At 42.8% G+C, this 27604-nt stretch overlaps 1 protein-coding gene across 5 annotated transcripts; it reads left to right on the forward strand.

Moving 5' to 3' along the window:
* Positions 1-2465: 2465 nt before the first annotated feature.
* On the forward strand, positions 2466-27390 carry LOC131514318 (adhesion G protein-coupled receptor F4-like). Of its 5 annotated transcripts, none has more exons than XM_058734198.1 (11): positions 2466-2724; positions 3634-3924; positions 10957-11054; positions 12243-12297; positions 15024-15175; positions 15951-16202; positions 17062-18441; positions 20840-20912; positions 21296-21355; positions 22386-22442; positions 26978-27390. In XM_058734198.1, exons 3-10 carry the CDS (start codon positions 10980-10982, stop codon positions 22415-22417), a joined length of 2079 nt encoding a protein of 692 aa, XP_058590181.1. In that variant the 5' UTR covers positions 2466-2724; positions 3634-3924; positions 10957-10979; the 3' UTR covers positions 22418-22442; positions 26978-27390. The 5 variants fall into 5 exon arrangements, with proteins under 5 accessions (XP_058590181.1, XP_058590182.1, XP_058590178.1 ...); XM_058734199.1 differs by having other exon boundaries at positions 3634-3673; XM_058734195.1 differs by having other exon boundaries at positions 2467-2724; positions 10957-11066.
* Positions 27391-27604: the final 214 nt, after the last annotated feature.

A 27604-nucleotide genomic window follows, 5' to 3' on the forward strand; every position in this document is an offset into this window, starting at 1 on the left:
ACTTTATTTATTTATTTTTTTTATTTTATTTTTTTTTTTATTTTTGAGACAGAGAGAGACAGAGCATGAACGGGGGAGGGTCAGAGAGAGAGGGAGACACAGAATCGGAAACAGGCTCCAGGCTCTGAGCTGTCAGCACAGAGCCCGACGTGGGGCTCGAACTCACGGACCGCGAGATCATGACCTGAGCCGAAGTCGGCCGCTTAACCGACTGAGCCACCCAGGCGCCCCAGAAATCTGGATAAACTTTAGAAAAGGTGGAGTCCAATGGCCTCATCTTGCAGATGGGAACGCTGAACACTAGCGAGAGAGAGAGATTGGTCTTCCGTCAGTATTATGTGTTAAGCACTCGACAGTCACATCTAGTATGAGAGCACATTCTGCTCCAAGGTGCTCACTTCCTAGGATGGGATGGCCATAATGAAGATATTCTGTCTTGGGATTCTTTTTAACCAGGAAAGCGCCCATGGATGCTAACAGAGAAACTCCAGGAGTTTTTGGAGCTCCCTTGAAAAAACGTGTGCCTTCGCTCCTATAGCCCACAACCTGGTCTGCCCCCTCCTGAAAGGTGTCGGTGAACCGCATGTTTAGGTTGACTTTGGAAGACCCTGAGTGGAGACATTTTCAATGTCCTACTCACACCTCATGGAGGAAGGGGCTTGGTCGGGTGGCTCAAGGACAGATTGGTGCTAAGAGTGTCTAAGGCCGATTCATTGTTAGACACTCGATACATGGTGATCCTTGGGAAAGTTATTTAAATTCCTTAGATTTTGATTCTCTCATTCATAAATTGAACACAGTAGAGTCTACCTCATAGGGGTGTTGTACAGACTAAATGAATAAGTGTAGATAAAATACTTAGAATAGTACTTGGCCATTACAATGTCAGCTGTTTAATTTTATTAGAGTACCTGTGAATTCACGGACACGCACAACACACACAAACCCAAGCAAACACACAACTGTGGCCCTTTGCATGAGTCTGGAGATAGACAGTCTCATGGAAGTTAGCTCACTGACTTCTCAATAAAAGAATGAAGCATTTGATTCGGTCTGTTCAACATCGAGGGTATCGGCCAGCAAAATCTGCCGAGCTTACCATTAGACTATTCTTTCATTCAGTGTTACCGTGGTGGTTGTAACACAGAGTCCCCTGACTGAGAAAGAGTATACATCATGGGGTTCTACTGAGGGTGCACCATGTCTGAGCTCTGCTTTACTTTTTGCCTTCTCTGTGAACTCTTCCCTGAAGAGTCCAGCCAGAAGTGCTGGTTGTCCTCACCTGATTTCCTATAATATTTATAATCTGTGCCGTGCACTTTAGATTTAGTATTTATTGTTTTATTGTTTGTTTACTTTTAGCCTTTCGGTGTACATATATTTTCTCTCTCAGATAATTCTGTAAACCTGGGGGGACAGCATTACTCACTTTATTTACTCACTATGTTACTCCCTTCTGCACGCCCAAAGTGCAGAGCAAAGCGTCTTACACATAGAACGTGTTCAATAAAGTCCTTTGATTACATAACCAAAGGTTTGATGATACTGGCTTTTCTGATTCCCAATGACCCGGTGCTTAATTAGCAACCTCGGTAGAAATGACCTATTTTCACCTATTTCATGGCCTCCTTAATCTTCACTATGGCAAAAAGATGTAACCAAACTGTCTTTCCCTTATTTCTCCTTACTGTCAACATTTCCCCCATAATATTTAAATGCAGGTTTGCGTTAGATTTTCTGGCTGAGAAGGTATGTAAATAGAAGGCACTGGAATTGGGATGTGTGGGTTTTGGTGGTGAAGAAAAGCCAAATTGTCTATCCTGTCGGAAGTCAAACCATGTGACGTTTCCTGCAAGTGGAGACTGTACCTTCTGTGTCTGAATTTCCCGTGGCCGTGGCCCGAGGCTCAGTAACAACTGTTGGCCCGGTTATTAAAAAAGTAAAACAGGGGTGCCTGGGTGGCTCAGTTGGGTAAGCATCTGACTTTGGCTCAGGTCTGATCTCACCGTTTGTGAGTTCGAGCCCCACGTCAGGCTCTGTGCCTTTGGATTCTTTGGATTCTGTGTCTCCCTCTCTCTCTGACACTCCCCCACTCGCACTCTGTGTCTTTCTCTCTCTCAAAAGTAAATAAACATTTAAAAAATAAATAAGTAAAACAAAAATCTCTTTGGCGTAAGGTAGGGATTAGATCATGATTTACCCATCCATTTCCTAGCCAGTTTTCCCCCACGTTCACCATCAATACAGGCAAAAATGTGACAGCCTTCTAGAATCATCTACAAGAGTGGCACAACTTCGCCTTCTGTCCCCTGTGTTCTAATTACACCAGTGCAGTAGATGCAACACAGCCTCATGTGATCATCCGAGATAAAGATGAGGCATTAAAGCACAAACAAGTGACTCATTTTAATGGATTTGCTTCAGACGAGAGAAACCTGTAATTTCTCTTAGGCGTGCTTGATGCACCCATTGTGGAGTGAATCACACACTTACACAAGCCTTGAAACCCCGGGCGGTTTTACTTCTCAGATAGGCTTCTCACAACAGGTGGCTGGTTTGCACCGGGGCCTCTTGGATTTCCCTTTCAAAAATGGAGAAGAGAGATCACAGCCACTGAAGGGGGGACCATGAGAGGTGCAAAGGCAGGCACGCATGATGGTGGGGCACAGCGGTGGGGAGCTCAGTGCTGACTTCCCTGCTGGGCTGCTAGATTTCCTGGATGCGGTGAGTACACATGTCACAACAAAATCTTTCTCCTACCGAAGACCGGATTGTTTTGGCATGCATTCCGGGATGGGGAAAATGTGTGATTTATGGTGGTATTGTCTGGAATGCTTGATTGCTGCAGGAAACTTCCCTAACATTATTTACAAGTTGGCTAGCTCAAGGTTAACGTATTTCCTAGATCTCTTTTGTGTTTGTTTTTCTTTCAAAAAACATTTGTCAGGGTCCAGTTGCTCACTCCTAGGAGTGAAAATGCAAAGCACCAGGCGATTAGACTCTCTGTTCTCTGATTGTCCCTTGCTGGATAAAGTGGATGAGCAAAGCAGCTTTCGATTGCCTTCCTTTAGGCTCATTGTAAAGTCGTGTGTGTGTGTGTGTGTGTGTGTGTGTGTGTGTATAAATAAATATATAATTAAGCATTCTTTAGTAGTTTCTTCTTTTAATGGGGCTGATAAAGCTGTCTTTATACCAACTTAAGACATTTCCTTCAGTTACTGCTGAAACCTCTTTGCAAAGGCATCTACCCTTGTTTTGAGTGGTCTATAGTACCTTTGATGACCTATCTTCTTTATATTCTGAGGACAAGTGTGGCCTTTCAAGTGTGCGTCCTAAGGTGCTATTTTGTGTGTGTTGCAGTACTCCAGCGAACTTTCTTCCTGGAACAGAGCAATTGCCCCGTCTGTCAATTACTTTAAAATCATATAAATCTCAAGATAGTTGGCCAGATGCTAGATCCCTTCCGGACTCTGAAATCAAGTGATTCTTGAAACTGAACAGCATTTGAATCCAGACCGCAACTCTCAGGAAAGATACTGGGCTACAAAGAGATGGGCTGGAAGCCATCTAAAATAGGCGGGGATAAGATGCTTCTGATTCTAATAGATCTTTTGTATCTTTCTTTCCTCCAAGGGTCCTTATGAAACAGCTTCTCCATGGCAAGGGACAGCTGGTAAGAGTGACTGAATCCATCTGATTGCTGAGAGCAAGAACGCGCAAACAACTTGTTTAGCCATCCGACTATATAACCAGAGTTCTAATTACACCAGCGCAGTAGATGGGATGCACGGTTATGAAATTCAGCTGAGGGGAACAAAACACACACACCCCAACATGTGGGTCAGCAGACTCTAAGGTCCTCACCCTCAGTTAACCTTTCCGAACTGGTTCTTCCCATCAAAGGGATTGGCCAAGGAGTGTGAGGTGAGTTGCTGCCTGGAAGGTTAGCCAACAAGTGGGTAGGCCCTCCCTCTCACCTTGGGGTGAAGTTCACGGAGGGGAACCCGTTGGGAAAGGGTCCACTTCGTTTGCAAATATTCCCACCCAGCTCACCTTAGGGTGTTCTGTGTGGAGGCGTTTGAGAGATCACGGCTTTCAGCGCGTTCCTTCCTGGCTGACTGTGGTTACCATTCCCAGGCTGTGCCTTCTTAATTTGCTTTGAGAGTCCTGATGCTAGCCCTCGCACGGCGTGTCCAGGCAGGTGTGGGGTGCCTCCGTTTCATGAGTCATTCCCCACAACCCACCCCATGCTAGCGCATATCAGAAACAAGCCCTAGGACCCAGGCAGACTAATTGTATTATTTAATTCCAAGTCATTCAGAAACTCAGCTCTTAGGACAAGGGAGGTGGGACAGATAGGAGACGGTGTTTCGGAACAGCTGGGGTCCCCTAGGTCTGTTCAAGAAAGTGTTTTGTGAGTTCTGACTGTGGAGACTGGGCAGAAAGGATGGCTGCCTGCCATGCCTGTGGCAGACATCACTAATCTGGCAGGACGTTGTTCTTTGCTGCACCTGGATGGGACCTCACCATCCTGCGTCACATAAGGTTCCAGGTAGTATAACAAAGAGGTAGGCTGGGAGCATTTCTTTCTTTTTTTTTTTTTTTTAATTAAAAAAAGTTTTTTTAATGCGTATTTATTTTTGAGACAGAGAGAGAGAGAGAGCAAGCATGAGCAAGGAGGGGCAGAGAGAGAGGGAGACACAGAATCTGATGCAGGCTCCAGGCTCTGTGCTGTCTGCATAGAGCCCGATGCGGGGCTCGAACCCACGAACCGCAAGATCATGACCTGAACCGAAGTTAGATGCTTAACCGACTCAGTGACCCAGGCACCCCTGGCAGCATTTCTACTTAAATCACCAGGTTTCAAAAGCATCTAGAGTTGCAAATATGCTCATCTTCCCCTCTAAGATAGAGAAGTTGCCTTGTGATTTTTAAACAAAAGCTTCAGAAATTGGCATCATTCTCTGCATGGGTCATTCACTGATCCATCCATTTATCCAACACATGTTTATTGGGTATCATTTATGCATCTCACAGTCCGCGGGGTGCTGGGGACAGAGAAGTTATCCTTCTGTGTTCGCCTCCTGACTAATGACAACCTGATTTTTTGGTCCTAATCTGCCAAATGCAGGCTAACTTCTCTCAGGCTCTGGGGCTGGGAGGATCGAGTGTTGTGCTTTGCTAACCCCTTGTCATCAGGGCCTCGAGCTCACACAGTGGTGCGGGAGGCATCTATTGATGTGACTGAGCCACTGGGACTACTGGGTCTAGCTAACTACATTGTCATCAGCCTCCGGGGCCAGCAAAGGCTATTCTCGCTCTCTCTCTTTGAAGTGATCGCTCTGTTAGAGCAGAGAGTCTGGCTTCCATTCAGTGGCCTAGAATTGCTGTTTATTCTCAAGTGAAAGACAGAAGTGGATGGTAGCCGGTAATTCATGCTTTTATAAGGATGCACAGGGAAAGAGAGGCAGGTTGGGGAAGCAGGGGGGGAGGAATTTGGGATGCTACTTTTCTAGAGCCTGAGAAGCTGCCAATGCAGGCTGCTTGTTGCTTCCACCTCTGAAATAGGTCATCTTTCAGGCACTTTGGGAACAAGATGCAGGCCTTGTTTCTTCCTAAGCATCAGATGACCCTTTATTTACCTAATTACCATGGAGGCCTCAGGCGCAAGTTCTGCATCTTTTTTCTCCTCCTCTTTTTAATTATCCGTTTCTGAGTCTGCCTTCCCCTTCCTGTGATCATCCCCAACATCTGACTGCCACCCACCCCATCTGTGCCTGCCTTTCCTCAGCTCTCCAGCCGGAGCATTATGTTTCAGGATAATTCTGACTCTTTTCACTGTTGAAGATGACCTCTCCACCGCCTCCTTCTTTCAGGATTCACTGAAGGCTAGGTCTGTTCCTCTCGGCTGCGCTACTTTGGGTCACGGTGAATGAACTTCTATGAAGGTATTAGCATAGGGACTGGCCTGTGGTAGATGCCCAACAAATGCTCGTGGAGCCTGAGTCTGGGTGAATTAACGTGTTCCAAGATGACATATGGTCCTCGAACAGCAGCCTTAAATTCCCCCAGAGCACTTTAGACGATAGCATAAATTTGGTCCAATCGGGATGAAACAGGTCTTTTTGCCACAAGGATGCCCAGAAACCGTGTCATGCATATATGTATGTGTGAGGGGTTGGGGGTGCTGGTGCTGGCACGTTCTCCAAACCATTTGACTATGGAACCCCTTGGTGTTTTATGAGACTCGCGTTCCACAGAAACCCACTTCAGGACGCAGTATCCCGGCCAAACGCAATTGACACGAAACTCTGTAGTGTTTGCCTACTAGGAAGAAAACAGGCAGATTTCCTGAAATCACAGAACACTTAAGTCAGTGTATAAAAATGCCTTCAGCGTCAGGTTTTTCTTCCATTCTTTTAAAATTCAACTTTGGTGCCTGCTATGAACTTGCCAGGCAAGCGGGGGATGATGTGAGTCAACCCTAGGCATAAATACGCGTTGTTATAGCGCTATTCTGTCAGAGTTACTGCTCACTATTTTTATGTTCCCCCACCAGGGACTAGGATCTTGATGTAAATAGCCAGTGACAGATCTTCCCAACAAAGTGTTTTCCTGCCGCCATACCCAAGGGGTTTAAAGAGGCAGGGATTTTATGAAAACACACGATTTTGCCGTTAAACTGAACACACTGTAAAACCAGAAGTCAATAAATGGTACGAAGGTAATTTAAGCATACTGGAGATAGAATAACTCTGGATTATCCAGGTAGGATAGGACCTGGCATTGACTCCAGGCTCTCTTCTCTAGGAACTAGCAGACCCTTGGGCCAGGCAAGTTGTCCTTGAATAGATTCACACAGGAAAGCTGCCTCTTTCGGTACTGTCCGCGTTTTTGCTGATGTTCTTTTGGACAGTCCACTCGTGTCACATTTAATATTTAGATTTTGTGTCTTTGTTCTTTTCCTCATTCTTTCAAGAGGTCACTTATCACATGCAGACACTGTGCTGGGTATTGGAGAAGTACTTTTCATTTGCGGAAAATTTTTAGCTTGGCATTACGCAAAACTCAAAGTTCACTTTAATTAAGTCTTTAGCAATGGTGAATCTCAGAAAGTATGTTTTTTCCATTTTGTCCTATGAAATATCAGCCTCGGATTATGAATTATTCTGGAAATGCTTCTTTTTATTTTTTAAGTCTCCATTTTCAGAGCCGTAAAGCTCTGGCTCATAGTATTCCGTGCAGAATGCTCTGGATTTTGGCTTTGGCTATCCAAATTGTGATAAGATGGATCCCATTCTACTCTTTCTGGTGAGAAGAGAAACAATCCAGTTGGGGCTAACTTGAAAACATTTATCCATCCGACCCATCCCTGTCAATCAAAATGGACAAAAATAAGAATGCGGTGACTCCTCTTGGGTAACGTTATTAAACATCCCCCCCCTTCCCATTTGTCATAATTGAAGGAAATTTACCATACAGTTATCAGACAGAATGGTAGATGGGTTGCGTACATCAGACTACAAGAACGTGGTTGATGGAATAGCAAGTTTATCAACCAAAACTCTCCAAACAGCTAGTTGTGCTCAGTTCAAAGTTTATGTTTCTTATGGTCATGCTTGTGATTTCACACTGCATATGGATTGTCTGCTAGTAATTTTTTTCTTAAAAAAATGAATGTATTATTTCATAATGTTCCACATAGAGCATAATGATCTACAGAAAAGGCTGTGACTATTGGATGCTTTCCTCTCTGAACACTTTTGGGAGCTGTGGACTTAGAAGTCCTAGCACTGGTTGGGAAAACAGTTTTGGACTTCCTAAATCACATCACATCATTGTGCCAGATGTCTGATTTTCTCCCAGCAAGATTAAGTTTAAAGCAAACTTCTTATATTGAAAACTGTACACAGTAAAATCTTCCTCCTGAAGCCTTAGATAGCAGGCGTTCTTATTTATAAGTGGCCTCCTGTGGGCTTGCCTTCACCCATTTTGCTGTGCATTCCAAACCATGCTCTCCAGGTGGAAGAGAATTGCATTTACTCTCAGCACCAGTCCTATTATTTGACCCTCAATGTAGGTATCTTTTTTCCCCGATGAATGCATCTTGGGAAGGAGATTTCGACAGAATTGTGAAAAATAGGAAAGAGAATAGACCAAAGGGACCACTTCAGTGGGAGAAGTGAACGATTTTCGATTTGATAATGAAAATGAATCTTTTAGTCTGTATTTCTGCCTCTAAGATTGTAGGTCACAATCCATGAGAGGGTTGTGGAGTCAATTTAGTGGGTGGCAACCAATTCCTGAAAGAATGTCAGGTAGAGTGGAATGCAAGATAAAAATCACAGACATAGCAGAGTATCTTGCTCATAGATGGGAAGGATAAGTAATTTTACATAAAAGTTTTTGAAATATAAAGATTATGTATTTTTCAGTTTTATGTAGGCATCTCTACATATATGTGTCTGTACACAATGAGTCATGATGTAAGATCTTTTTTATTGTGTCAGGATAAAAAATTTTTTTTTTTAATTTTTTTTTAACATTTTATTTATTTTTGAGACAAGGAGAGACAGAGCATGAACGGGGGGAGGGTCAGAGAGAGAGGGAGACACAGAATCTGAAACAGGCTCCAGGCTCTGAGCTGTCAGCACAGAGCCCGACGTGGGGCTCAAACTCACGGACTGGGAGATCATGACCTGAGCTGAAGTCGGCCGCTTAACTGACTGAGCCACCCAGGCGCCCCCAGGATAAAAAAAATTTTGAAATCCACAAGTATATATGTGAAACATATGGATACTTCTAAGACAACTTATTCTGGTTCTTCTGGTATTTCCTTTTGTGATGACAGTTAAAAATCTACCTTAAACAATATTAATATTGCAAATTGCTTAGTGTATTAATCCACCAATTTGCTGCATACATGAGAACTTCTTTCAATCACTCCTGTAAGATCATGAATTCCACACACATATCCCAACAACTATGCAAATCCATTACCGCACTTTGCCTGTCATTCTGCCATGTTTCCTTTCCCTTGCTCAGACTTGCTCTGCAAGATGACAATATAAGTCAAAATACTTTCCCTATATGTTCATTGGTTAGGAACTCAAAGAATTTTAAACTCAAAGATAATTTGGAAGCCTTCCTGTAAATGCCTGTGGCTCATCGTCTCATGCAAAGGCTCACTGGAGTCGTGAAAGTCCATCTTAGTCTTGACTCCACCTAGGAAGGGTTTGATCCCTGATCACTGAGTTTTGTTTGCTCCCTGGCTACAGATTGCCTGGTGGGCCTAGATGGATCAGAATTCGTTCATCTCCATTGGAGCATAAAGGGATTTATGTTTGCTGAGGCTCAGTTTCTGCCTCATGTGCAGCATGTAGATGATCTCTCTTCTCACTATTGCTTTGACGTGTCTGTATTCCCCACTGGACATCCTTAATGGAAATGACAGCAACCTTTATTTCCATACCCCAGCGGCTGGTACAGTGCCTGGCAAATAGGAGGCACTTGTAAAAGGGTCATTGGTAGAATAAATAATCACCCTACATTTTATGAAATGAGTGAGAAAGAAAATGGGATCCATGAAGGTCAAATAGTTCATCAATAGCATAAATATGATAACAACTTAACTCATGCTGACTCTAAGACCCATGGTATTTTCACTTTGCTGCATTTGTACTACCAGGAAAATCATTCTAGGGAACTTTGTTTCCAATGAATGGTCTTAGTTTCCACTAGCCTATAAGTATGATGGTGATGATCATGATGGTGTCCATGAATTCCAACTGTTGTAAAGATGCATTCTTGGAGATCTGTCTTGGCAAGGTGGAACTATCAAGAAAAAGGCTTCACCACAAGAAAAACATTTGTAACCATGTGTGGTGACAGATGTTAACTAGACTTACCTATCATGTCGCAAAAATACAAACATCAAATCATGATATGTTTCCATTAATGTAATGTTACACGTCAATGATATGTTAAAAAAAAAGAACAAACAGGCAAGAAGCAGACATAGAGAACAGAGAGTTATCTTCTAGTGCTTCTAGTTTCTCTGAGTAGTAGTTGATCTATCTATGAGAGAGTTTCTGTGCTTGCTCCATTAGCAGACAATAGTGTATATTCATTTCATTTTAAGTTACTTGACTCCATATGCCTAGAGAGACAGTACACTGTAGAACAGTTGTTCTCCACAGAGGGTGATTTTCTCTCCCAGGGCATATTTGGAGATATCCGGAGACACTTTTGGCTGTTACTACTAAAGAGGAGGCTGCTCCTGGCATCTGGTGGGTAGAGGCCAGAGATGCTACTATATATCCTACAATTTACAGCACAGCCCCCCCAAAACAAAGAACTATCCAGCCTACAATGTCAATGGTACCATTGCCGAGAGACTCTGCTCTCCAGCTGCGCCCTCTGGGTTGAACTCTGGGCTCCAGCATTTTTTATCTGAGTGAACTTGGCTCACAGCTGCTCAACTCTTTGTACCTTAGCTTCTCCACAGGTACAATGAAGACAGTAAAGGAAGCGCTCAGAACAGTGACTAAGAAATAAAAGTTCTTAAGAAATGTTACTATTGCAGAAAATTATCAATTAAATGACCAGAAATGATGTCTTGGTGAACATGTATCTTTCCTGGTGCTTCCATCATTCCCATGTATTATTTGTAGAAAAGTTAACATTTGAGAAAAAGTCTTTCTTTTTTTCTTTTCTTCCTTCCTTCCTTTCTCCCTTTCTTTCTTTCTTTCTTTCTTTCTTTCTTTCTTTCTTTCTTCTTTCTTTCTTCATGTTAGGTAACTTGAAAGTAGATATTGGTGTTCTTTCTTAGAGCAGGACGTTTTGGAGTGCATATCTCAGAGTATCCTGTAGGGTCACCATTGTTAGTTAGTCGGCTAAGTTTTGCATTGTTCGGCCTTATCACCTTCAGCTGGATCCACCTTCATTCTCCTGCAGGTGAAGATCCTAATGTGTGAAAAATGAAGTCCCAGGAAACGATACTTTGCTGTTTAATGTTATTCCTGGCCACAGAATGTTCTCACTATAGATCCAAGGTGCGCATCAAAGTAAGTTTGATCCATTCTTACGTGGTCCCGTAGAGAAATCTGTCAGTTCTCCCAGATAGCTAAATTTATGATACAGGACATGATTTTAAATAAATGTTCAAATGACTACAGTTTTAGTCTTGCTAATAGTTTTTTGTTTTTGTTTTTTGTTTTAAAGGGAACAAAGAAACGTTGAGAGGTGGCTGGGCCTTGCAACAGTATATTTGCAGGGTGTGACATGGAACTATAGGAGAGTAGGAAAATGACTTTTCAAGCCCCAGAGAATGTAGACAGGCAGCCATTGGGAGGAGGAAGTACCAGCCTGGCAGCTACTGATTCAGCTCCAGACCTTAACTTTCCTTCTCATTAGCTGCACAAGTTGCTTTCCTTCTCTGAGTCTTAATTTCCTTATCTGTAACCTACAGGGTGTTTTTTTTTTTTTTTCTTTTAGATAATGTTTATAGCCCTTTATAGCTACAAAAGAGTTTGTGATTTTATTATTGTCACCTACTGATTATTCCTAGCATCTGCTCATCTCTACCTTTCTGGGGGATATAATGGTATCTGGAGGGTCATATAAGCTCCATTTCATAGTTACAGTTAATACAGATGGAGACCAGCTTAGTGTTACAATTGCTACATCTGTGTTCTCCCTGGGTACTTCAACTTTCCAGGGGCCCCTGGGTGCCTCAGTCGGTTGAGCATTGGACTCTTGATTTCAGCTCAGGTCATGATCTCATGGTTTGTGAGATCAAGCCCTGCACTGGGCCTGTGCTGACAGTGCTGAGCCTGCTTGGGATTCTTTCTCTCTCCCTCCCTCTCTCTGCTGTTCCCCCATTTGCACTTTCTCTCTCTCTCAAAAGAAATAAACTAAAAAAAAAAAAAAAAAAAAAAGAGTAATGTTCATTGTTTTTTTTTTTTTAAAGCTTTCCAAAATATGGATTCAGCCCATTAACCTGACCTTCAGAGCCCAAGTGACCACTGGCAAGCTTCTAGCTCTCATAAGAAAATAGTTTGTTCTTTGTCTGTGCTCACCTCTATGCTTCCCTCTGCAAGTTCCCATGATGTCATACATGGATGCCAGTTTTCTGGCCTAGTCCTGAACACGTTTTTACTTCATATCCACATGGAGCCTCTATGTTGAGATGAGAGAGGAGAGTCTAGTAAAGCGGACCTTTGGGAATTTATGTTTTACAGGATGGAGATAAACATCAACATCCTGAAGGGAAACTCAAGACTGGAACGATACAAGGTATGTGTCTACAGAACAGTCTTCTTCCATGTGGAGCCTGGACAGAGTAAAGGAAGACTTGGCTGTGGCCAAGCATGTCCCAGACCACAAGCTTTCAATTAGAATAACAGTCTCTCTCTCTCTGACCCTCCCCTGCTCATGCTCTGTCTCTCTCTGTCTCAAAAATAAATAAAACGTTAAAAAAAAATTAGAATAACAGTCTCTAACAAGTTCTCATTGTTTACCAGTATTGATAGATTCACTGACAATTGTACATTATCTATGACATAGTCACTGATGCAATTCAGCAAATATTCACGTGTGTTCTAGAGTAGAAGGCAAGTGTTCACTTTAAAACCCCAAAGGGAAATGTGTTTGAACTAATGAGCTCACAAAGCAGAAGAGGGAACAGGACAGAATTCATTCCTTCCTACAAAGATATTTTCAGAATGCTTAAATGTATGTAACACTGGTTCTGAGAGGTCTACTGAAGTGATGTAAGATAGGTATCATGTTGGTGAGACTGGTTGCTCTCAAGAAGTCAGAGATAAACTATGGAGATAATCATGCTATGATAGTGCAAACATGTGGTTCTCCCCCAAATAGTAGAGATACCTGGATTCTCCACAGACATGGCCAACTATATTTTTAGCCCAAACACATCTCTACATAGATGCAGAATTGAGAAAAGAGAGAGAAAGATAGGTAACCTTCATTGAGTATTTATGACAACAGCATTCTAAGTGCTGGGCAGGATGCTATTTCCTTCAATGTTTGTAACAAGACTGTGGCATTGCCTCCAACTGTCTGGATAAAGAAATTGAGAAGCACTCAGCTTAAATAACTTGCCAAACCAGAGGCAGTTGGGTAGATGGTAAAGAAAAATGCAAACTTACTTGTTTCCTTTCTCCATGAATGGAGTCAACCATGGAGCTGTCCCAGCCGCAAATATAGATGCATCCCTTGACTCACGGCCAATTACTCACTACATCTTATTGATTTCAACACCTTACCAGCTCTCATTATGATCTACCTCTTTTCATTCCACTACCACTCTCCTAAGGCAATTCTTCCTGGGACTACTTCAACAACTTCATTCTTGGGCTCCCTGCAGCAAGTCAATCCACTTTGCCCCAGGGCCAAATTAGGCCTGCCACCAGGTTTTAGAAATAAAGTTATATTGGAACACAGCCATGCCCATTTATTTTACGTATTGTCTTTGATTGCCTTCATGCCACAAAGGCAGAGTTAAGTAGTTCTGATGGAGACCACACGGCCTTCGAGGCTGGAAATATTTACTCTCTGGCCACAGTTGTCATTTAGCAATTAAAAATATGGACTGCCTCGTTAAGCTTTCGTGTCAGACAAACAATGAAGGATATTGCATGGGTCATGTGTATATTAAAAACTTATTCATTGTGTAACTGAATGCTTTCAGTGGATCCCTGTTGTTTGTGGATTCTGTATTTGCAAATTCTCTTGCTCATTGAAATTCATTTGTAACCCCCCAATCTCTACTCATAATGCTTTCTGGATCATTCACAGACAGAAAAAAAATAATTTGAGTTAGCTAAGGTGCAAGTTCCGAGTCAAACGAGGTGGCTCTCTGCCTTCTTGTTCCAGGTCTCCTACTCTAAACAAGTGTTCTTTTTGTGATGTATGTAGTGCCCTATGTTTTGCCTTTTGCGCTTTTTGTTGGTGATTTTTTTGGTGATTGGTGCAGCTTAAAATGGCTCCTGAGGGTAGTTCTGGTGTTCCTAAGAAGCCTGTCGTGTGTCTTAAGGAGTAAATGCATGTGTTAGTTAAACTTGGTTCCTGTGCTGTTATGAGAGATGATGCTATTGACCATGAGTTCAATGCTAATGAATCAACGACATAAATAAGGTGTCTTTAAATAGAAACACACAAAACAAGCCCATATACTGACTGGTTGATGAAAAGGCTGTGAGGAGAAGCTCGTAAGAACCTGCCTTGATTTCCCCTCATTCGATGCTTGTGGCAGTAGAACATAATTACCGCAAATAATGAGAATCGAGTGTATCTGAAAAATAAAATCAATATTTAACTGGGCTTCCTGTATTTTATCTGGCAACTTTATCTGGCCCTTTACAGAAAATTTGGCTGCCTACACTATCTTTAATTATCTTTCAAAAGCAACGCCAATCATGTTTTCTGGTAACCCCCATATTAGCACAGAATTTAAGGTCCTTCATGCCTTGACCTCTGCTTACTTCTCCCATTGTTATCTCTTGCCTCACCCCACTCAGATGCTCTGACCTAGCCTTTCTGTATGACCTGTGATCTCTACTTTCTTTTCTTTTTTTTTTTTTTTAATTTTTTTTTTCAACTTTTTTTTAAATTTATTTTTGGGACAGAGAGAGACAGAGCATGAACGGGGGAGGGGCAGAGAGAGAGGGAGACACAGAATCGGAAGCAGGCTCCAGGCTCTGAGCCATCGGCCCAGAGCCTGACGCGGGGCTCGAACTCACGGACCGCGAGATCGTGACCTGGCTGAAGTCGGACGCTTAACCGACTGCGCCACCCAGGCGCCCCTGATCTCTACTTTCTATGTGCTGTTCTCTCTGCCTAGACATCAGCTTTGCAGTCTGCCTGGTAAGCCTTACTTGGTGCTGAGGACACTGTTCAATGTCACCTCCTCTGAAAAGCAACCCCCCAATCTCTGGAATGTTAGCTGCCTCTGTCAGAGTGCAGAAATGCTGAGTAGCCCCCTCCCCTTTCCTTTTCAGAGAAATGCCGTGGACCTTGCCTCACTGCTTCCAACTGCAGCCAGCCTTGTGCTCAGCACTTTCGCGGAGAAATAGGATTTACGTGTCATCAAAACAAGTGGCAAAAATCAACTGAAACGTGTACAAGCTTATCTGTGGAAACGTTCTTTAAGGTGATGCATTTGCATATTATTGGCTTCTGGGGCTCATAGCCCAGGATGTGGTAAAGGCACTCTTCATGTGTTCTGGTCAGCACGACAATAAATCTCATATCTGGACTCGGGAAAATGGTTCAGTGGGTGAAATTTGTCTCTTCTCCTTCCTTACCCAAACTCTCTGCTACTCTTCCCCCCCGCTCCCTTCTTCTCCCTCTCAGAATCTTTTCTAAAAATAAGATCTGAAACTCATTCACACAATGGTGAATGCTTACAGGTTCAAGAGTGAGCTCTAAAGATGGATTTGTGCTTACTTTCTCCTAATTAGTGAACTCGAAACTTCTTGAAATGACACTTTAGCAATTCTTTGTTTGACCTGCCAACCTCCAAAAACCCATTCCCCACCCCACCCCTAAATTCCATGGGACCCCCCCTTTAAAAAAATCAAAAAGGCAAATTTTGTTTTTAGAATCTCTCCACATCTCTGGAGAAAACTGTCTTGCTATCATACTCGAGTTAAAATCACTGTCCTGGAAGCAACAGGTCAGTATCCTGATCTCTGGGGCAATTTTGGTGGAACCTCTGGTCTGTGCGTGACTCCACCTTCCTCTCGGTCTTTTCTGGCATCCCAACGACTTTTCAGGACCACTTGCTTCTCTGTTTTCCCCATGTGGCTTATTGTGCCTTTAGCTCCTTTACTCTGATATATGTTAGGTTCTTAATCACATTTGAACAAAGCAACTGTGTTTTTTTATTTTTGTTTTTTTTTTTTTTTTTTTTTTAAAAAAAACAGGACTTCAATAGTGCATTACGCCTTTCCGTAGCCGCAGCATCCGTCCCTCTGTATGTTCTTGACTTCCGAGCTCCAGAGCCCCTGGAGAGTGTAGCCCAAGGAATCCGCAGGAACTGTCCAGTTGATTACGCCTGCATAATTGATGTTGTGAAATCATCAGAAGCCACGTCTGGAAACATTGCATTTATAGTGGAGTTATTACGAAATATTTCTACGGATTTGTCCGACAATGTTACCCCAGAGAAGATGAAGGTATTCTTTGTTCGTTTCATTGAAAACACTGACAGTCTTCTTCTTCTTCTTCTTCTTCTTCTTCTTTTTAAAACAAATCTTGCATTTAAACAGTTTCAAGTGTACTCTTCAGGGTACAAGGTATGCCAACCACGGCAACCATAACAATGATGGGCATTTTATTTCAGCCTGGTGTATCAATTCACTCTAGTTTATGGAAGTGTGCGAGAAGTTAGCGCATTTTTAATACATGTTTTTGTACAGACTATTTTCAAGGGAATGTCACAAAAGGATGGCTGTGAACAAGACTGTGTCTACTCTAGTGTTGCCCAAATTTCATTCTGTAGAACATAATTATTTCGAGAAATGTTAACGGAGATTTCTGTACATAGCAGATGTAGGAAGTCTGGGTTAAACAAAGTTAAGCAGGTTTCCTTATGGTGGGACTTTTTAGAACCTTTTATATGTTAACGAAGTTTGGCCCTCTTTATAAGAGTAGGGGATATCGGGATGTGGCACACAGTATTTCCGAAATTTAGGTTTTTATAGAATCTATTCCCAATTCCCTCCATTAAACAATCATTGCTATCTCACGGGAATCTTGGGTTATAGAGACTGCAGTTTACAAATGCTGCCCCAGGGCACATAATAAAGCAAGTAAACTATACCTGTGACTTTTACTTGAGTTTAATTATTGTTTCACTTTTTTGCCTTCTCTGCAGGCTTATTAGCATGAAATTCTAATAAACAGGGAATTTGAAGAAAAATTTGTTAAATAAGATCAGATCGTTTGATCTTTACAAGTTTCAGATTTTAGAAATTGACTTTCTACAATAATGTGTAAATCCTTAGTGTAAATTTCCACTTTTGTCCATTGCAGAGTTATAGTGAAGTGGCCAACCACATCCTCGATACAGCAGCCATTTCAAATTGGGCTTTCATTCCAGACAAAAATACCAGCTCGGATTTTTTGCAGTCAATGAATCTGTTTGCAAGGCAACTCCACATCCACGAGGATTCTGAGAACATTGCAGATGAACTCTTCATTCAGACAAAGGGGTTTCACATCAACAATGATACCTCAGAGAAAAAGTTCAACTTCTCTACGAGCATGAACAATATGACAGAGGGTATCATAGGAATGATAGAAATTCCCAGGCAAGAGCTGTGGAAGTTGCCACCAAATGCATCCCAAGCCATTAGCATAGCTTTTCCCACCTTGGGGGCCATACTGAGAGAAGTCCACCTGCCGAACGTGAGTCTTCCTAGACCTGTAAATGGTCTCGTCCTTTCAGTGATTTTACCAGAAAGATTGAAGCAAGTCTTACTCACCTTTGAGAAGATCAATAAATCCCAGAATGCCCGGGCCCAGTGTGTTGGCTGGCACTCCAGGAAAAGGAGGTGGGACGAAAATGTGTGTGAAACCACGCTGGAGATCATGAACAAAGTAAAATGCCAGTGTAACTACACCGGCATGGTGATGTCCTTTTCCATTCTGATGTCCCCCAAATCTGTTGACAGCAAAGTCCTGGACTACATCACCTGCATTGGGCTCAGCATCTCCATCTTTAGCTTGATTCTTTGCCTGATCATTGAAGCCGCTGTGTGGTCCCGGGTGGTTGTGACGGAGATATCCTACATGCGTCACGTGTGCATCGTCAACATAGCTGTGTCGCTCCTGATTGCTAACGTGTGGTTCATCATAAACTCTAACTTTCACAAAAAGGCCCAGGACTCCAAATGGTGTGTCGCACTGACATTTTTCAGCCACCTTTTCTACCTCTCTCTGTTTTTCTGGATGTTCTTCAAAGCACTGCTTATCATCTATGGGATATTGGTTGTTTTCCGTAGGATGATGAAGTCCCGCATGATGGCCATCGGCTTTGCCATTGGCTACGGGTGCCCGTTGGTCATTGCTGGCACCACAGTTGCTATCACAGTCCCGGAGAAAGGCTACATGAGACCCGACGCCTGCTGGCTTAACTGGGACAACACCAAAGCCCTTTTGGCATTTGCCATCCCAGCCTTGGTCATTGTGGCCGTGAACCTTGTGGTGGTTTTGGTTGTTGCTGTCAACACTCAGAGGCCCTCTATTGGCAGTTCCAAGGCTCAGGATCTGGCCATAATTATGAGGATCAGCAAAAATGTTGCCATCCTTACCCCATTGCTGGGACTGACCTGGGGTTTTGGAATAGCCACGCTTATAGAAGGCACTTCCTTGATATTCCATATAATCTTTGCCCTGCTCAATGCCTTCCAGGTAAGTTCCAAGAAGGAGACTTATTTTTACTAATTATTATTATTAATTGTCTTACTCATAAGATATTTTTATTTCATAATTTCTTATTCTGGCTATACAACAAGCTATGACTATGATTTAAAAATATAGAATACAAAATGTTCTTTTTAACTCTTTCCATGTCTTAGTGACATTTGGCTGTGGCCTCCCTTACCCTCTTGGTTGTCAAGTTGGATTTAGCTGATCAGGCTGGTTAGGTGGGCATCTCCTTCCTTCCGTCCTCCCTGATCCCTCCTAACGGTTCAATGTCAGAAGAAGGTTACCTTCATTTATCAAAGACTTGTCTTTGGCCAAAGATGTGTGAGTCTACACTCACATCTAATGCCTCAAAACAAGCACAGTTTTTTATCCTTTTTCAAGGAGTTTAGGGATTCAGTGAAACAGTCGTTTTCCATACTATGGAGAGAGAACCCTTGCCATTCTCTTTGAATGTTAACGAGTGAGGAGCTCTTACACCTCTTCCCTGCTTTCACTGTGAAATAAATGTAGGCTGCGATTCCCTGAAATGGATCTTGCACATGTTGCCTGATCTTAGAGATGTCACTTTTCTCTGGGCCTCGGCCTTCTCCTTAGTAAGATAAAGATATGAATCTAAAATCCTCTATATTGTCTTTATCTTGCTTTAACCACACTTGGTTTGGCAAAATGATCCCTCTAAAAATTGTTGTACTCTATGTGACTACTGTGCATGTGCTTTTGGGAAGCCGTCGCTAGCCAGACCACTTTTTGTACCTACGAATAATAGCAAATTGGGCAAGTTCATATCCTTAGTTAGGCTTTTAATCAGGGCTTGGCCAACTACGGCCTGCTGCCTGGTTTTGTAAGTAGTATTACTGGAATAGAGCCATACTCGTTTGTTTGCATTTTGCCTATGGCTGCTTTTGAGCTGCGATGGCAGAGTTGGTTAGCTGTAACAGAAACTGTAGAGCTCAAAATATGCATTACCTGGTTTTTCACAGAAAAAAAAATTTCCAACCACTGCTTTAAATATATAAATATAACTGCTTAGTAAAGCAACAATGTATTCCTATGGCATGTCCCTATTACCCTATTTTAAAACGTTATATAAAACAGAAAGCAGGCTTTTAAGAAATGCCAGCTCAGATCAGTTATATATCTTACTCATACGTTCTTCAATAACTGTGGAGAACATTCCACTCTTTCCCTTGCATGGCTTTTTTTTTTTTTTTAATAATTTTTTTTTTTTAACGTTTATTTATTTTTGAGACAGAGAGAGACAGAGCATGAACGGGGGAGGGTCAGAGAGAGAGGGAGACACAGAATCTGAAACGGGCCCCAGGCTCTGAGCTGTCAGCTCAGAGCCCGACGCGGGGCTCGAACCCATGGACCGTGAGATCGTGACCTGAGCCGAAGTCGGACGCTTAACCGACGGAGCCACCCAGGCACCCCGCTTGCATGGCTTTTAAGGAGAAACCTTTGACTTATGGTTTTTTTGTTTTTTGCTTTCTTCGTCTTCTTTTTTTTAATCAAAAGCTCTTGGACTCATGTAAATCTCCCCAACTCTTGAAGTTACTTTGGTGACTGATGATCTCGTTTTATTTTATTTTATTTTTGACTTTGCAACTTAATTAAACCCTGAACGTTTTATTCTGTTTCTTTTTCAAAAGAAAAACACTGAAAAACTTTTAGGTAAATACACTCCAACTTTTCTTAGCAAGCTTTTCCTGTGACTCACATTTAAAAATTTCAGTCTTCTGAGTAGTGTTTCTTTGCCATGAAACTATCCTCAGAAACCCAGGCTCCTTCCACTCTCATGGAAGGATGCAGAATTTTCTTAAAGTTCAACTTCCACCATTTAGAAAGATTGACTATCGATTATTATGACTTCATAGGAAACCAAAGAATTTAAACTTGAAGAGACCCTGGCATTTTATATTTCTGTGATTTTCTCTCTTTTATATATAAACTTATTCCACCAGCTCAGAGGCCTTGCTATTTCTTGGCTTTTAATTCCAACTGAAAGTAAACTATAATACAGGTTTCATTTCTCAAGACACCTTCCATGATTGTCACTGTGAACTACAAGATTCCATGTCATGTTGTGTCATGTTGCTGTTATTATGAGTAAGATCAGCTACTTAAGGTTTGGAAAGTAAACAGATACAATAATGTAGAAAATACTCTCCTCCATCTGTAGCCACTCAATAAATATCAATAACTCTCATGCACAGACATGAAGGTGATCCTTTTTCTTTGAGGTACAATCACAGAGAATACTTGCCAATGCGTTTTTATCTGCATCAGTAGAAGCTGAAGTTTCTAGTACCCAATAACTGTCCTTGAAGACATCTAGAAGAGTGATATTAAAATAACAGTTGGGATATTGTCTGCCTAACAGTCCCTCATACTTCGGTTGAATTTTGCCACAGGGATTCTTCATCCTGCTGTTTGGAACCATCATGGACCACAAGGTAATTTGAATTTGTTTCACTCACTGTAAACATTTTCACACGGCTCAGGTAGCAGGGGGATGAAGCAGCTTTGAGAAGAAAGCCTGGTCCCTGGGTGTGAATTTTATGGGGGTGCTTCAGGCATCAGCTTAGAGGAGGAAAGCAGAGAACTATACTCCTTCCTTTCCTGCATTTAATCAAGTCAGCAGGAGGTTGTGTATGAGTGTATCTAGAAGAATAAAAACCATAACCAGAATTTTAACTTTAATCGTAAATCCAATTATAATGACACCTCAGCTTTTATTGGCTAAGCATAGTGCTTCTGACGTTGCTTCTGCCAGGGTTATTGGTCTCGAAGTTCTGGGTTTTGGGGCTGTTGTCCTTCACTGTCTTTGCTTCTTCAGATAAGAGATGCTTTGCGGATGAGGATGTCTTCACTGAAGGGGAGATCAAGGGCAGTAGAGGTAAGCCCTTCCTCTCAGTCTCAATACTTAAGGGTCAGTGTCCTCAGCAGAGTCATGAAGAGACAAACATTATAGCTTAGTATTCAGGATTTGTTAGCAAAGAGAATTATTAGGACATGCATTCAATCATTCATTTCTTCACTTGACAAATTTGGAGTATCCTGCTAAAGCTTCAGGTCAGTAGAATATCCCTCTCAAGAGAATTTTCCACCTTGGATGTATTTCAACTTGACATCTGGATCGTTGAGATGGGACAACATGAAACCAGGGTCGTAGACTCATAAAACCCTAGAGCTGGGAAATGAGAGATGAGTTAGAAATGAGACTCTAGTTCAACCTAGTCATTTCATAGGTAAGGAAACCAGGACCCAGTGTACTTATGAGATTTGCCCGAAGTCTCCCAGAGAATCATGGGAGTTAGTGTGCTCCTTTCTCAAGACTCTTCAGTAAGCCACATTCTTGGGCTGAAGTACATGTATATTGATCTTGAAGATGATTTTTGACCAAGCTGTCTGTCTTGTAAGGTACCAACTAAAATTACCATCATTGTTATATTAGTTAGAAAGAAGCCATTTACTCAACCAACAGTTTCTTAATAAGAGCTACTTTCTTAATAAACAAACAAAAATTTTTCTGCACACATTGAGAGTCAGCATTTACAGTTAGCTACTACTGAGTGTGACTTTTGGTACCATAGTCCATCAATTCTAAGATAGGCATTTTCTTCACCTTGTAACAATTCTAAAATTGGAATGTGTCTTACAATCAGTGGCATGTCATGATTTAATTGGTAAGATTTTTTTCCTTTCTTTTTCTTAGTGGAATAAAAAAATAATGATGTGGCTTACAATGTTAGGTTCAGTGAAATATGATAATTTAATTCTGTGTAGCTGTGTCAGTTTGGGTACTTCTTTTCATGTTTCCATTTTTACATATTTATATCTCTAGACAAGCATATACATAAATATGAATACATTTTGTCAATGCCCTTATTCACTGACATCAGTGTTCCTTTTTCCCTCCTATTTAGAATGCATCATTAAGCCCAACCAATGGATCTAAATTAATGAATCGGTGAAAATGACAGGTGAGTATTAAAAACTCAAGGAGAAGCTTTGCTTGCAAGTTGTGACAAACTCCTTAATGTTCCTTGTGAGCACACTATTGCCTACGATGTGATGCAGGAGTGAGGTGGGGAGGGAGCAGGAGGATATATCTTTCAGAGATTAAAAACTTCTTCATTGCTCAGCGCATAAATGAAAATATGCACATATTTAAAACCTCTGTCATCTCAGTTTACATGACCATATCTTTTTTTTTTTTTTAAAGTTTTAATTTAAATTCCAGTTAGTTAACATGGGGCACCTGGGTGGCTCAGTCAGTTAAGCATCTGACTTCGGCTCACGTTATGATCGGCCATCGGGCTCTGTGCTGACAGCTCAGAGCCTGGAGCCTGCTTCAAATTCTGTGTCTCTCTTTCTGCCCCTCTCCCACTCATGCTCTCTCTCTCTCTCAAAAATAAATAAACATTAAAAAAATTAAAATAAATTCCAGTTAGATAACATAGAGTGTAATATTGGTTTCAGGTGTACAATACAATGATTCAACACTTCCTTACAACACCCAGTGTCGTCACAAGTGCACTCCTTAATCCCCATTGCCTATTTAGCCAATCCCTCCACCCACCGTCCCTCTGGTAACCCTCATTTTGTTCTCTCTAATAGAGTCTGTTTCTTGGTTTGCTTCCCTCTCTCTTTCTCCCATTTGCTCATTTGTTTTGTTTCTTAAATTCCACATATGAGTGAAATCATATGGTGTTTGTCTCTCTGACTTACTTTGCTTAGCATAATGTTCTCTAGCTCCATCCACGTCATTGCAAATGGCAAAATTTCATTCCTCTTTTATGACTGAGTAATCCATTATCTATCTATCTGTCTATCTGACTTCTTTTTTATCCATTCATCAGTCAACGGACACTTGAGCTATTTCTGTAATTTGGCTGTTGTAGATAATGCTGCTGTAAACATTGGGGTGCATGTATCACTTTGAGTTACTATTTTTGCATTCTTATATGACCAAATCTTAGGAATCCATTTCTTTCCTCAGTGAGAGGATGATATCATCGCATCGTACTGATGTAGCAACACCCTTACTGTCTACGGCACTCCACACACCCTAATTTCATCTTGTCAGTGAGTGGTGACACTTAGAATAACCTCATTGTTTAGAAGGAAGCCTTAATTGATTGAAATCACAAAGCAGCAAGCCTGTCTCTCCCTAATGAAGTGGGAGCCCAAAATCATCCCTAAGGGGGTGTGGGTAGAACTGTAGCAAGTTAGCTGTCTAACAGCCAACCTATAAGACATATTTCTCCACAGGTGAAATGGAAGGAAAACAAATATTAGGCATCCACGAAGGGCAATTAGTCGCAGCATGGCAGCCAGAAGTCTGAGAGGTAGTAGCGGGGTGTGGGCAGGGGTGATCAATCTTGGTAAGGTCTTCATGGCCCTTGTACATGGATATAGATGAGTCTCAGATTTTTTTTTTAATTTTTTTTTTTTAACGTTTATTTATTTTGGGGACAGAGAGAGACAGAGCATGAACAGGGGAGGGGCAGAGAGAGAGGGAGACACAGAATCTGAAACAGGCTCCAGGCTCTGAGCTGTCAGCACAGAGCCCGACGCGGGGCTCGAACTCACGGACCTGAGCCGAAGTCAGCCGCTTAACCGACTGAGCCACCCAGGCGCCCCTCAGATTTTTTTTTTAAACACCATCTGGCGGCAGGCACATTTCCTTCTACATTTCATTCTCTTTCTGAGTCACAGCCGACTATTGAACAATGGGGCAAAGCAAAGAGTTGAAACAACCGCATGGCATCAAAGACATTCTAAGTTGGTAGGATCATGAAGGGACCTGCTGTGTTACAGGTCCCACAAACCCACGTTGTGCTGCTGTGCGACATTGGTGCACAGTCCCGGGAGAGGGTGGGAGAGAAAGAGGGCTTTGTCATATACGTTGACAGGCATGTGTGGGGGGCCGGGAAAACACCACCATACTATTCTTTTAAAAAAAAAATTTTTTTTAACGTTTATTTATTTTTGAGACAGAGAGAGACAGAGCATGAACAGGGGAGGGACAGAGAGAGAGGGAGACACAGAATCTGAAACGGGCTCCAGGCTCTGAGCTGTCAGCACAGAGCCTGACGTGGGGCTCGAACGTGATCACAGACCATGAGATCATGACCTGAGCCGAAGTCGGACGCTTAACCGACTGAGCCACCCAGGTGCCCCCATACTATTCTTAATTAATCTTCCTTACATTTGGGTTTTTGTATTAGAACTTTAAAGGGGGGAAGGAGGGATATTGTAGAGTTTTTAAAAAGTTAACTCTCCCACCTCTGCTCATTTCCTAGTCTAAAAAGTTCCTCCATAGTGGAACATGACTATAACATTCTTGATTAGTCACTAATCAAGAGGTGATTCAGATGACCTGTAAAAGCTGACCTTTCCATCAAGGTCCCAGTTTGACCTGTTTTCTGAAGTTCATTAGATATCTCAAGGGGAGGAGGCTCTGCCTCCTTAGGGGTACTAAATCTAACCATCCTAGAGAAGACAGGCATGGTTGAAGTCTAATCTCTAGCCAGTTGGGCATACCTGGTTGGCTGTAGTAAAAACTGGAGAAAACCAGTAGAATCCAGGATCTGGGCTGCACGACTTCCTGGAATCGGGGAGGTGCATAAAGCTTCCACTGGTACTTGGGGGAAGTGTAGGAAGGAGATGGGAATGCACTAACAGCTCCCCAAAGAAATCCTCAGCATATGATTCTTCAACTTCTGTTATTTAAAAATATATATTTTTTTTAACGTTTTATTTATTTTTGAGACAGAGAGAGACAGAGCATGAACGGGGGAGGGTCAGAGAGAGAGGGAGACACAGAATCGGAAGCAGGCTCCAGGCTCTGAGCCGTCAGCCCAGAGCCCGACGCGGGGCTCGAACTCACGGACCGAGAGATCGTGACCTGAGCTGAAGTCGGCCGCCCAACCGACTGAGCCACCCAGGCGCCCCTAAAAATATATTTTTTAATGCTTCTTTAGTTTTGAGAGAGAGAAAGCAGGGAAGGGGCAGAGAGAGAGAGAGAGACAAAGACCCAGAATCTGAAGCAGGCTCCAGGCTCTGAGCTGTCCGCACAGAGCCTGACAGGGGGCTCGAACTCATGAGCTGTGACATCATGAGCTGAGTCAAAGTTGGGTGCTTAACCGAGCCATGCAGGCTCCCCCTTCAACTTCTGTTTTTGAACCTGTGAGGTGGGGGATGAACCGAGGATCGCATTCTTTCAGTGTGTCCTCCACAGGTGGCTCTGTGCCTATTGAATTTTGTCAGGAATTGGAGCTGTGCCTTTTAGATCTGGATGGATGTGAAACCAGAAAGATCAGGAACAGCAGCTGTCACTGGGGCAGGCCGTCTTAGGGGCCTAACAAGTTAGAGGTCAGGGACAGGAAATTTACAGCAAGTGAATGGAAACCCAGCAGAACCAGGGAGTTCTGTCAGCAGAGGGCCTGCAGCCATGGGTTAAGGGCAGAGTTACAGCTCAGCAACGCAGGGTGTTTGGTAAGTGCGAGTCAGGTTGCAGCCCAAGGCAGGGCCCAATCACAAGGAGAAGAGTAGTATTTCTGGCCTTGATCAGAATACAGAATCAAAGAGTGATGCAGTCTGAGGAGATGGGCAGGATTTCATTGTTGAGAAAGGGGGCCGGAAGTCATAATGGGACTTGCAAAGATTTGAGACCCTGAGCCTAGGGGGCAGCTCCTCATATCCCAGTGACCTCAGGTTTTATTGCTCTTGGAAATAAGGTCCAGCAAGTTTTGTCAGGAGGTCTTGAGGTCAGGGAAGGACTGCAGAGGTGTGGAGACCCGGCAGTTTGCTTCAGGTATAGATTCTAATTGGGGAAATCCCATCCTGGAGGCTGAGGAGGGAGGGAGAAGACGGTCTTCCCATGAAGCCAGCTGCACAGCGCCCTCTGCTGTTCATAGGAAGGGCGGGCCTTTGCTACAACCCAAATGGAGCCTGTTTTTACCCAGTGTTATTCCAGGGTCACCAGGAAGTCTCTTCGGTTCCTGTAAAATCTCTTCCACATATTTGTTTATGCCTGAATTCACCTCAAAGAATGCAGAACTCTTCATTCCGCAGTGGGAAATGAGACTGACTGAACAAATACCCCGAGGAAAGCAACAGCGTTTTCTGTGTTAAGTTGTCCATTCAGAGTAGCAGCCATTCCAGAGACCAAGCTTAGATAGCTGGAGAGGAAGAAAGGGCACCGAGCCCCGAGTTTAGGGCTAAGGGAGCAGCATGGAGAAGACAGAGGGTGCAGAAAAAATGAAGCTTGGTGGGGGTGGGGGGTGGGGGGGAGGAACAGCCTCCCTACTGTGTGACTTTGAGGAGATTGTTCGTGCCTCGGTGCATATCCTCACCTGTAAAATGAGGCTAGTAATAACACATACCTCCCAGGATGGTTTCAGGGCTCCATGAGCTAACATATTAAGGACTCAAAATAACTCCTGATTTGAATGAGCAGTAATTGCCTGTTGTTCTTCCTGTTAACACGAGTTTTGACCATTTTGCCTAGGCCGCTCCATTCCTCATGGACGTTCCCTGTCTTGGACTGAGAGTTGAGGTCTGGGAGAGGGAGACTGGAATGCAGGGACAACCCGTGCTTTCCCGGAAGACTTTCTCTTCTTGCCAGACGTGACAGTTAAGCTGTCAGGGTGAAAATGTTTGCTGAGGAAAAAGAATACCGTTTGGTGATGGGCCTTCAAGGAGGTAGAACCACTGACTCTGCCCATGACTTGCAAGAGCCCGGCTTCTTGATCAGCCTTGGCAAGATTAAGTCAAAGAGACATTTTCTGACCTGCTGAACACGCCTGGGGCTCTACTGGACATTGTGTGCTTTCACTCCTAAAGCCTGCTCTGTGGCTCCATAGGCCCTGTCATTGTCACTCTGGAGAGATCCTGGGCACTTTGGGGGACGGGAGTTAGATCCAGTTTCAGGGGTAGGGGGTGGGCATGGGTGTTGGGGGTGGGGTGGCAGCAGAAATACTGAAGTACTTTGGAAACAGTTAAGTTATGGCAGGTTTCCTAAAGATAGGCAACAGAGGCAAAATAAAAGGTCTTTTAAACGTGCTTATTATTTTAGTCTATTTTAGGCCTTGAATAAAATAGTTTAACTGCTAGGGCTTTAGTTTCCTCATTTGTG

This window comes from Neofelis nebulosa, chromosome 6 (assembly GCF_028018385.1).
Source record: "Neofelis nebulosa isolate mNeoNeb1 chromosome 6, mNeoNeb1.pri, whole genome shotgun sequence".
In the NCBI taxonomy this organism is placed as follows: Eukaryota; Metazoa; Chordata; class Mammalia; order Carnivora; family Felidae; genus Neofelis; species Neofelis nebulosa.

What these genes read in the sequence shown, in the direction of transcription:
- LOC131514318 (XM_058734195.1), top strand. Translation starts at nt 10,980, where the DNA reads ATGAAGTCCCAGGAAACGATACTTTGCTGTTTAATGTTATTCCTGGCC. An exon ending in CTGTGGAAACGTTCTTTAAG is followed by an intron (nt 15,176 to 15,950) that starts GTGATGCATTTG and finishes TAAAAAAAACAG; the next exon opens with GACTTCAATAGTGCATTACG. An exon ending in GGAGATCAAGGGCAGTAGAG is followed by an intron (nt 21,356 to 22,385) that starts GTAAGCCCTTCC and finishes CCTCCTATTTAG; the next exon opens with AATGCATCATTAAGCCCAAC.